Below are 11,534 nucleotides of genomic sequence, written 5' to 3' on the forward strand. Positions count from 1 at the left end.
CACAGGTTGAACAACTGGGAGATAAAGTTAGGGAGGCCAGACTGAGATGGTTTGGACATGTCAAGAGGAGGGACCGTGGGTATATTGGTAAAAAGATGTTAGAAATGCAGCTGCCAGGAAAAAGACAAAGAAGAAGGCCAAAGAGGAGATATATGGATGCGGTTAGAGAGGACATGAAGGTAGTTAAAGTGAGAACAGAGGATGCAGAGGACAGAGTGAGGTGGAGGAGGATGACTCGCTATGGCGACCCCTGAAGAGGGAAAAGCCAAAAGAAGAAGAAGATGTCTGTTTTTTGACGTGATTCTCTTCCCTCAGTTTTCAATTTCATCAAATCATAAATCAGAACATTCAGCTCTTTTAGGACAATCCAGCTATGACTTTTAGCAGCTTTAGCTTTTTGAAATATTTAGCCTTTTCTGCCGTTTTTTTCTCATAGAAATTGAATTCAGCTCATTTTACTTCCTGCAGATCTTTAGATCTGTTTACAACCTTTTACTGCTCCTTACACATTTTGTTCTGCTTCAGCTGCTTTCAGCTTCCTTGTGCAGATTTAAACATTTTTCAGCTACTTTCAGCTGTTTTTCAGCTGTTTAGTGCACCTTTCAGATTCTTTCTGCTAACTACTACATTTTTGTGCTGCTTCTAACTTCTTTATGCTAATTTCAGCTTGTTGTGCTTCTTTCAAAATTTTCTGCTAGTTTCATCTTTTTCTGATCTTTCAGCTACTATTTAGCAGTTTTTATGCTAATTTTAGCTTTTTCAGCTAATTCCACATTATTTTAGCTAATTTCAGCTCTTTCCACATCCTTCTGGTAGTTTTCAGCTACTTTTTTTTTTTTTTTTACTAATTTCATCTTTTGTTTTTTAGCTATCTTCATATTTTTTTCTGTTTTTTTCTGTTTATTTAAACCTTATTCATCAAATATGTGTTCTTTCTGCCTTATGCTAATTTGGGCTTATTCTTCATTTCAGCTATATTTCAGCATTTATTTATTTATTTTAGTTAATTTCAGCTGCTTTTCAACAAGTTCTTCTGCAATAAACATTCACACTGCATTTTTGCAGGAAGTGCATTTTTATGTTGCATGTTACTGAAGTAGGACCCCTGAAACTGTGTTGTAGATTTTAAGTCATTATTGTCTGTCTGTGAATTCATTCCTGCGTTGACTTCTGTTTTATTTATTTGTGTGTATTTTTTGCAGAGTTTGGAGAAAGTGGATGAGCAGGTTCAGCGAGTGGGAGTCACGGCCAGTAAAATCCCAGGTGATGTCCAGGACAGGGCTGAGCAGCTGGGCGTCGACCTGGCCACCTTACTGCTGAGTAAAGGAGCCAAGGACATTTTGACGGTGGCTCGGCAACTCAACGACGCCAGATAATCTGAGAGAGAAGGGGCTCCAGGCCATCGCAGCCATGTTTAAGTGTCAATCTTTGTTTCCAGTGTGTGATTCTCAGCTGATCTAGAGCTGATTAAAACAATCAACATGTTGCACCAGATGAGAATTTCAAACTCTACTTGGTAAGTGTAAAGTGATGCTCAGATGTGGGTTTGTTGGGAGCCCCTCCTGTCTGTGCCTCTCAGTTTCTGTACTCAGTCTGCTGGACCACACAAAGAACTGCTCTGACGTTTTCAGGGAGGAACACAAAAATTGCCTTCTGACTATTGTCAGCACACATCATCATGATCACACTAATGGCATAAATAAAGATGCACAAAGTCTTGATTTTCTCCCGTTGTTCAAACATGAAGCTCAAATGTCTGTTTTGGGTGTAAACGTGGTTTTGGAACCAGAGACGGAGCTCTTGGAGCTTTTCTTTCCCTAAGAAAGTTCTGCCTACAACTTACCAGCAGGCTTCGACCCTGTCAATCACTGATAACTTGAATCTTAAAGGTGCAGGACTTCAAAAGTACTGCAGCCAGCCTGGGGGGGAGGGGGGAGGGGGGGGTGTCAGTAGTTCTTTGTAACGTACAGTTATTGTAATACACCTCAATGGGTCTGATGTGGTGAGATGAAAAGTGGAACACCACTAAATTTAGCTGCTGCTGTTCATTTTCTTTCTGACCACTTCGTTCTTTACGGTTAGCCATAGCGAGCTAACAGACTTGTGCGAGTTAGCTTTGTGCAAGCTATCTCATGAAGATTTTGCATTTCTTTTTACATCAGATGTCCTTCCTGACGCAACCACAGACCACCGAGCTACCACAGCCCTCTGTGTGGAGCAGAGAGCTGCTATCTAGGGTGCCTGGGAAAGCAGCTGGGGGAAGGGTGTGTGTGTGTGTGTGTTAAGGGCCTTGCTCAAGGGCCCAGAGGGGCAAATCCGGTTACAGGCAGGACGGCACCTGGAGAGCTGGTGCAGGAAGAACAACCTTCACATCAATGTGAAGAAGAAGGAGATGGTCGTGGACTTCAGAAGAAACAAACACACCTACCCAACAAACATGTTTAGTGTTTATCTTAGATCCTTGTACACAGTTTCTTTTTATACTTTATATTTTTGCTATTTTGGGGTGTAACTGGGACCTTGAGTACACAATTTCATTCCACCTCATGTACCACGTGATGAGAACGTTGAAATGAGGGTGGAGTCGACCTTTTCCAGTCACAGGTCCAGCTTCTCTAAACTCTGCGCCACCACTCCCCATGTATCTTATTGATAAATTGATAAATATACAATAGTCACAATATTAGGAGAGTATTTAGAGTAGGTGAGCCATTGATTGGAAGGTTGCTGGCTCAAATCCCAACTTGCATCAAAATGTGTTTGGGAAAAGGTGAAGCACTTTATTTCCCCCCACTCTGGGCCCTTGAGCAAGGCCCTTAACCCCAGGCACCCTAGATAGCAGCTCTCTGCTCCACACAGAGGGAGGGCTGTGGTAGCTCGGTGTCTGGTTGCGTCAGGAAGGGCAGCCGGCGTGAAAACAATGATCAAGTCTTTGTGCGTGTTAGTTCACTGTGGTGACCCCTGAAGAAGAGAGCACTCCGAAAGAAGAAAAACATACAAATGAAAGAAACCCAAGAATCATTAACTGAATGATAACTAACCATTGCCATTAGAAAACTTATTTTGATGTTCTTAAACTGATTAAAAGGCTCATTTTGAGGTTTATTACAAGTGAGACTACTGTCACATGAGACTTCATCAGCTGTAAAGGTCAAAGAATATAAAACTATTATAGATCTAATTTAGCATCAGGCTTCAGTTTCCAGCTATGAAAGTTTGCTGCAATTTTTTTAAAGGTGTACTTTTACTCGTCACACAGGGTGTTTCCCTCTGTCTGAGTCAGAGCGTCTTATTGCTGCTGAAATCTGCACAACTTTGCTCTGAACCCTGAACTTTTAATGCTTCATGCAGAAAGCCCTCGCTGGATGCACATCTACAACTGATTCACCTCTGAAGTGAACCTCAGTCAAGATGGCTGCCACAGCCACTGACCTACAGACAAAACAAAAGTTATTACGGTAGTTTTGAAGAGATAGACCTTAAATTTAGTGTGGGAGTTGCCATTAATTCTCTGGATTCAACCCTATCAGCAAAATATTTCATGAAACACTAATTTTAATGAAAATTCCTGATAATGTACTTCTATAAATTAAAAACATAAGGAACAAATTCAAGATGGCTGCCGCAAACAACAAACTAGAAGACATAAGAATGACTACAAGTCAATCAGTTTTCCAGATACTGAACTAAAGTTTAACGTGGAGGTACCTGAAGGTCACGTTGTACCATGTCGCATGAGATTGTGCAAATGTTTATTTTAGAGGTGACTATGAAAACGACAGAGCTCACTCCTCAGCATGAGGTGATCTTGGTCTAAAACTCTGGCCTGAAAGACGGAGGGTGATGTGCATCCCTTCAAGGAATATCAGGCCTTTAATTCTAAGGATGCAACATTGCCTTTTTTAATCAGCATAAATATTAAAGTGTAAAACAGGATATTAGATGACTCCAAAATGGCTTGTAGAACCAACAACATGTAGTGTTATTGAAAACATTGGGGCCTAAATCTGTGGTAGTAAAAAACTAAATGATGGTCGGAGAACTCAGCTTTAAAGTAAAAGTCTTCCAGATAAAAGGACGTGTTTTTGTGGTGTTCCCACTTCAGACCAGGTGTAAATACTGAAAACATGAGGTTTGTACAGAGTGGACCTGCACACTGTTCATGCTTCTTAACCCAAGCCCAAATCACTTGGACTGATAGCTGATGATGTTTGGGATGTCTGCAGGTCATACTTGATTTTCTAAACATGTTGCATTAAACATGCAACCTAATTCTGCCAATTACTTCTAAATAGAACAGATTTATTTTCTGAAAATACTGAAAGCATTGTTGTTTTCTTGTGAAATATTAGTTTTCTACCAGATTACTGGTTTTCACATTTATCAGACATTTTAATTCTGAGCTCACAACTGACCATGAAGAAGTTAATGCTGTGATGTCATTCTGAACATGCTGTCCTCCATAACAGTTCATTTCAGTTTACCACTGGAACAAATTGTATTTATTTGTAGATCAAGGTGAGATGTGCCTTACAGACAGTATTGTCTGGTTTGTCTAATAAAGCCCAGTCTGTCTATTTGCTGCATTAGTTCAGTTCATGTAATACATTTTTTATATATCCTTCTTTTATATTTTGTTTTAAGTTTAAACCTCCAAAATCAAAGTAAGTTCATCTTAAAGGTATGTTTGTTTTTCAGCTTTAATTTCTATTTTATTAAACAAAAAAAATTCTCTGTTATAACTTTGTTCAATAAGAATAATGTATTTCTTCTCAAATGTGTCAAATTAAATCACCAGTTAACTACATTTATCAATAAAGCTTTGTGCGTTAACTTGTCCAGTTGATGGATTTTGTTCATGAAAAGAAGTTTAAATAAAACGCCACTGATTTTCCAGATATAAACACCTTCACTGCAATCTTGGACACACTTCTGTTTAATTGAGTAATCTGAGAAAAAGAATCCAAACGTCTTCACTGGCCTGTAGTGCGAGACAAATGGTCAGGCTCATGCTTCTGCTCAGCTGATCAACTCGGACGATGAATATTCACACAGTCTCTAAGTAAAACAGGAAACTTTCTTGGTGCTTCCTGTGTTTTGATTATGTTGGACAGGAATGCACACTGAGCAAAGCTTTTTTTGTTTTGGGAACACCAGCTGTTCTACTGGAGAGAAACCAGCAGACTGGGGAAAAAGGAAACTATTTCTAAAGTTCCCTTTAACTAAACTAACAAGACATACAAGTCTTGAATGTGCTAAGAGACAAATGCTCAATTTCTATTTTTCTTTGCGTTTATATAAATGTTTTCACTTTGATTCTTTTCTTGATTAAAAATGTTACTTTGCTTTCCAGAAGTTTCTTACAATGAAAATATTAGATGAGAAAAAATGTTTGAAGTTCGCTGTTTGATTATTTTTAGGTCCTTATTTTCCATTAGTTTGCTTCTCACCCCATGTTTGATAAAGAGCTGTGTGTCGGCCTCTCATTGGCTGTACTTCACTCCTCTCGCAACACAACGAGGAAGCAATAACGTCAGCACTTCCTTTGATGCCAGCACGAAGAGGATTGTGCAGAACAAAAGCGTTAACTTGTACAATCAACCTGATTCAAATGGCTACCACAGCTAATCCACATTAGCCAACACAAATATACCTATACCTCAATTTAACAGCTATTGAGGTAAGATTTGGTGTCGTAGCAGCCAGTGTTATAGTCAAGACCACCTAACCTGAGACCAAGTCAAGACCGAGGGAGGGCGAGACCAAGACCTCAAGTTTTGGAGCTCAAACTTTTCACAGATTATCTGTTTTATACTATACTGTCACATATGCTGGTGAAGATTCTCAGTCATCCAGGACTTGATAAATTCAAAAATGTTCAATACAAAAACAAGTGGACTTTATAACAAAGTCCATGCTCAATAATCCAGGTATACAATCCAACATTTTTCAGTCAGGTCATCTGGACAGTTTCTTTTTTTGTGCAGAAACGTTTCGCCTTTGATCCGGAACACTTCATCAGTCAAGGAAACACACAACACAAAACTGATTCTTCCCCCAACAGCTTACTCCAAAGTGGAACAAATCAGTTTTGTTGGTGCTAAGATGGTCTCTTTGGAACGCCCCCTCCTCCATTGCCAGTCCTCTTCCTTGTTGACAGTCGTGTCACACTGGTTGAAAACAACTGGAATTCAAAGAGCCCACACTCTCTGCTCTTTGAATTGAGAAAGCCCCTCAGATGAGGAGCGAAACGTCTTCTGTTACAAATAAAGTCCAGTTGTTTTTGTATTGAACATTTTTGAATTTGTCACAATAGTGACAGTTTTAACAAATATGTTAAAAAAGTCACTTATGAAAATATTTTTTTATAAATATGTATATAAATATATACATACTGCAATTTTAAGTTTGCTTTTGAATGAATGTATCAGCTTTTATAAATTTTTAAAGCTACATAAAGAAATTAGACATTCAGTGGTTTTTGCACATTAATTTTCATGTCATTTGACCCACTGACACAAAACTTGTTAAACTATTCTGCTAGACATGATGTGGAATTGATGAACAAAATAAACTGGTATCAATGTTTGTCGACAAGGCACCCTCATTTTTTTCTTCTCATTTTACAGCAGTTTCTAATTTTAAATAATTTATTTGTTCAAAAATCATGGTTTTCACTCAATAACTAATTAGAAAATGCTTTGAAATGAGAAATAAAAGATGATGTCTTGTGTGTGTAAAGACACTTATCTGCTGTGCTGTATTGCTCGATGTATCACAACTGTATCTTGTCCTTTATTTGTATCTGCTTGTCTTTTGATATCAACAAGTACAGATTGAACTAAGTCAGAGAATGTATTTGAGTTTGTTGTGTACGGGACATGAACTAACAGGGAGCTGCTGGTGTGTGTCCCACCTGATGAAAAGATCACCAGTAAACTGGAATGGCAGAAGAAAATAATAAAACATCTCCATAAAAGGACTTCCAGGAAATGAAGACATCAGTTTGAACTAGTTTAAACAAAGAACTGAAAGAATGTTGTGACACGTCTCTGGGTGGAGCTTTTGTGCTTAAATACAGAAGAAGCTGAAGCTCCGGTCAGACGCGTCTTGGGTTTTTGCTGTATCTCTGTTGGTTTGGGGTAAGAGCGTCTCCTTTCAGCTGAAAGCTTTAATAAATGTTGGTAATACTTTTTAACTTGAATCTCTCTGACTGATTATTGTGTCTTTTCTCCATGTATCTCCAAACCAATGAGAGGAACAGGTGAATAAGCTGAAAAGTCTGAGTTGTTGTGTTGATTTTCCTTGACATGTGTCAGGTCTATTAGAGTATCTAAAAAAGTTAAATCTGGTCCTCTGGACATTCAAAAAACAAAACAAAGCAAAACAAACAAACAAAAAAAATGTAGAAACGTTTCGTCTTTCATCCAAAAGACTTCCTCAGTCTGAGGTGCTGTATTGCTCAGTCTTATAAATAGGATATTTCGGATGAAAGACAAAACATTTCTACATTTTTTTGTTTTTGTTGTTTTGCTTTGTTTTGTTTTTTGAATGTCCAGAGGACCAGATTTAACTTTTTTAGATTTTTCTACCTGGATTATTGAGCATGCATCAGGAGATCTATTAGAGTAGTTTAACATGAGTTTTGTGTCAATGGGTTAAATGAGGTAAAATATATAAATTTTTGTTTCTGAAGAGTGTTTGTTCAGTAATTTGTTGACAGTTCCTAAGCGAACCAATGCGTCTCGGAGGAGAGGCAGACTGAGAGCAGCTGACCAAAATCAGACTGCCTGCTTCGGATTGAATGGCTGTGGCTGAGTGGTTAGAGTAGTCGTCCTCCAATACAAGAGTTGGGGGTTCGATATCATGCTCGGCCTTTTGGAATGTTTGAACCCACGTGCAGGGAGGATGACAAGGACGCTCAAGGAAAACGTAAAAATATTTATTGTACAAAACAAAATCAAAATGCTGACAGGGCAGCTACTCACAAACTGGAAACAGGCAGATCAGGGCTGACAGGACAAAAGGCTGAACACGACACCATGGAAGGACAATCCCGAGACAAAGACAAGATGCAGAGGATCTGAATATATACACACAACACTGATTGGGATAGCAACACACACCTGCAGTGATTAACATGAGGCACAGGTGAGACAGGGCTGAACACGAGGAAAACAGCTGAACAGGAAACATGAGGAAACAGACAGAGACAGGACAAAACCCCACATTACCCCCCACTCAAGGGATGGCTCCTGACATCCCAAGAACAAGATACATCCAACTTGGGTGGGAGGCGGGACAAAATAGGACAGAGAAACACATGGGGCCAGAAGAAAAAAAAAACGACAGGAAAACCTGGGAATCAGAAGACACAAAAACCAAAAAACCTAAACTCAGGGTCAAGGTGGACGGTCAGGAGACCATCCAGGGCAGGGCCAGTATTCAGGATGGCGACCAGGTGACCGTCCCAGATGAGGCAAGAGATCAGGGGGGTGGCCAGGAAACCATCCACCCTCAGCCCAGAGTTCCGGTGGGCGACCAGGGAACCGTCCCAGATGAGGCAAGAGATCAGGGGGGCAGCCAGGAAACCATCCATCCTCAGACCAGAGTTCCGGTGGGCGACCAGGGGACCGTCCCTTCCAGGGTAGTAAAGGCGTCCATCTCTGCCTGCCTGGACTCAGGTAGATGTGGACCCCCAAAGCCAAACCAGGGGTGAGGACCTCCGCAGGCAGGTCGGAAACGAGGAGGACCTCTGCAGGCGGGTTGGAAACGAGGAAGACCTCAGGCGGGTTGGAAACAAGGAAGACCGCAGGCGGGTCAGGTATGAAGACAGCAGGCGGGTTGTGGACGAAGGCCGCAGGCAGGTTGTGGACGAAGGCCGCAGGCGGGTCAGGGACAAAGGCTGCAGGCAGGTCGTGGACGAAGGCTGCAGGCGGGTCGGGGATGAAGACCTCAGGCAAGTCGGGGACGAAGACCTCAGGCGGGTCGGGGACGAAGATCTCAGCCGAAGGGCCCGGAGCGAGGACCTCAGCAGAAGAGCCAGGAGTGAGGACCTCAGCAGAAGAGTCGGGGGCGAGGACCTCAGCAGAAGAGTCAGGAGCGAGGACCTCAGCAGAAGTGTCGGGAACGAGGACCTCAGCAGAAGAGTCGGGAGCAAGGACCTCAGCAGAAGTGTCGGGAGCGAGGACCTCAGCAGAAGAGTCGGGAGCGAGGACATCAGCAGAAGAGTCGGTAGCGTGGACCTCAGCCGAAGAGCCGGGGACCAGATCTGCAGCAGGTGGTGGTGGTGGAGTCAGGACTGCAGCAGGAGAGTCGGGTACCAGGACTACAGCTGGAGAACCAGGAACGGGGACCAGAGACAGGGCTGCAGCTGGAGAACCGGAGATCAGAGACGGGGCTGCAGCTGGAGAACCAGGGACCAGAGACGGGGCTACAGCTGCAGGTGACGGAGCCGGAGCTGCAGCAGCAGGTGACGGAGCCGGGGCTGCAGCTGGTGGTGGATTCAGGACTGCAGCAGCAGGTGGTGGTAGAGCCAGAGCTGCGGCAGCAGGTCATGGAGTCAGAGCTGCGGCAGCAGGTGATGGAGATGGGGCTGCAGCAGGAAGACCAGGGACCAGGGCTGCAGCAGGAAGACCAGGGACCGGGGCTGCAGCAGGAGAGTCAGGGACAGGAACCAGAGCTGTAGCAGGTGGTATAGGAGGCAGAGCTGCAACAGGTGATGGGGCTGAAACTATAGCAGGTGGTGGGACCGGGACTGCCACAGGAGATGGAGCCATGAACCCCTCTGGAGGACTGGAGTGAGGAGCGTCCACCTGGGTCTCCTCACGTCAGGGCAGAAGTGGAGCTAGATATGTTGCCACTGTAGAAGCCTGCCACCATTCCAGCTCCTCCAGGGAGGGAGGGCTGTACTGCTCCTCTGAGGGACACAGGTACCTCCCCCCCAGCGAAATTTTCCACCGTTCCTCCGGTGACTGAGGACGGGGCTTTTCCTCCGCTCGCGAGGCTCTCCCCTTCTTATGCTGGGTTCAGGGAGGACCAGCGGTTTGCCCCCCTCTCTCAGACGATTGCTTGGGACTGCCAGGTGGAAAGCGAGGAGGAGGTGGGCAGTGGGGTGCAGCGGCGCGGCGAGGCGAAGAGGGATGGAGAGGCTTTGAGGCTGAAGACCCAGGTTTAATGGCCAGGCGGGTCCCCCAAAATGGATTCCTCCTCTCCTCCCTTTCTCTATCTTTCTGGGCAGTCTTCTCTGCCTCACGGGCCAAAAATTCAAACAAAGTAATCATCCTCCTGCTAGGTTCAGTATGGTCTTGGGATTCTATTGTAGTATGACAATATAGGGAAATATATTCATACTTTTCACGAGTTCCTCATCTTTCTGACTGTGTAAATGTCGTGCATTGAATTTTAACAGAAATGTAACGAGAGACGTCATTTATCTTTGACCCATCAAATGAATGCGGTCATTTATTTTCAGAATCAAAGTTTAACATCAAACATTTTCATTAATTTGGCAAAATATGAAAATAATAACAGACAAGTTTCACAAAAAATGGGCTTCAATCACACGGCGGTGATTGAGGACTTTGCTTCAGATATTTCTAAAATATCTGTACTGATTTTAAGAGAAAGCAGAGTTTAAGATGGAAATGGAGATTTATCTTACAGAGAGATTTGTGAGGGAATTAATCTGTTTGACCAGAACGTGCACGCTCCATCAGATCTCAGCTTGCGACGGTACGCTCGGTTGAAGTAGATCGTTACCTGGTTGACGATGACATCAGCTCGGTATAGAATCCTTCAGACTCTTTCAGCGTCTCCGTTGAGCAGCTGAAATCCTTCGAGAGTCGTACGAGGTTTGTTCAAACAGAAGTTATAATCCCAAAACGTCTCTGGATCATCCTGAACGCGTTTGCACCCAAGAACTCTGACTCCATCACTCTGTGCACCCTCTAGTTGAACTCATTTCTGAGTGCAGCAACATAGCAACCAACAAACTCCAGCAACTCTCCAGCATCTCAGCCTCTCCAGCCACTAGCAACTCCTAGTGAACTGGGAAGTTGCCACATTTTAAATGGGTCGACTTCCGGGTCATTTGAGAGCTTTTGATTGGTCTATGGACCAGGAAAAGGTGTGGTTCGTGATGTAAGATGTTATCATAAGTCGAGGTCAGAGAATGAGATTGTTCAACAACTAACAGAAAGATAATTGCAGAAAAACCAGACTTCGTGGCGTCTCCCTCTTATTATCTTCTGAAAAGATTAAACATGACATTTTTCTCTGTAAACATTTTAGTTGACCGAAACCGACCTTTAACATACTTACAAAACTTGGCTCATTTCAGACAGAAAATCAAGAAATGCATATTAACCTGATTTCTTCTTTAAATGAGGAATAAAAATCATTACTTACTGTTTATGTAAAATAAAAATGAGTAGTTCTCTTCAACCTGTAACATTGAGTGAACTAACACAATTTGATTATCAAACATTTGTAAAACAGTGATGATCATAGAGAATTGTCTTTTCTGCTTGATT

At 42.6% G+C, this 11,534-nt stretch overlaps 2 protein-coding genes across 4 annotated transcripts in view; both read left to right on the forward strand.

Moving 5' to 3' along the window:
- LOC119410478 (porphobilinogen deaminase) overlaps window positions 1–1,436 on the forward strand; it is a 22,422-nt gene extending 20,986 nt beyond the window's left edge. For all 3 annotated transcript variants that reach the window (XM_037677360.1, XM_037677361.1, XM_037677359.1), the window contains exon 14: window positions 1,203–1,436. In XM_037677360.1, coding sequence (XP_037533288.1) covers window positions 1,203–1,376 — 174 coding nt within the window. In that variant the 3' untranslated portion in view covers window positions 1,377–1,436. The remainder of the gene's footprint in view (window positions 1–1,202) is intronic.
- The window catches only part of LOC119411476 (alpha-2-macroglobulin-like protein 1), a 670,820-nt gene that overhangs the window by 346,533 nt on the left and 312,753 nt on the right, over window positions 1–11,534 (forward strand). The gene's annotated exons all lie outside the window — the stretch shown is intronic.

Source organism: Nematolebias whitei, chromosome 6 (genome assembly GCF_014905685.2).
Source record: "Nematolebias whitei isolate Nwh7 chromosome 6, NemWhi1, whole genome shotgun sequence".
Taxonomy (NCBI): domain Eukaryota; kingdom Metazoa; phylum Chordata; class Actinopteri; order Cyprinodontiformes; family Rivulidae; genus Nematolebias; species Nematolebias whitei.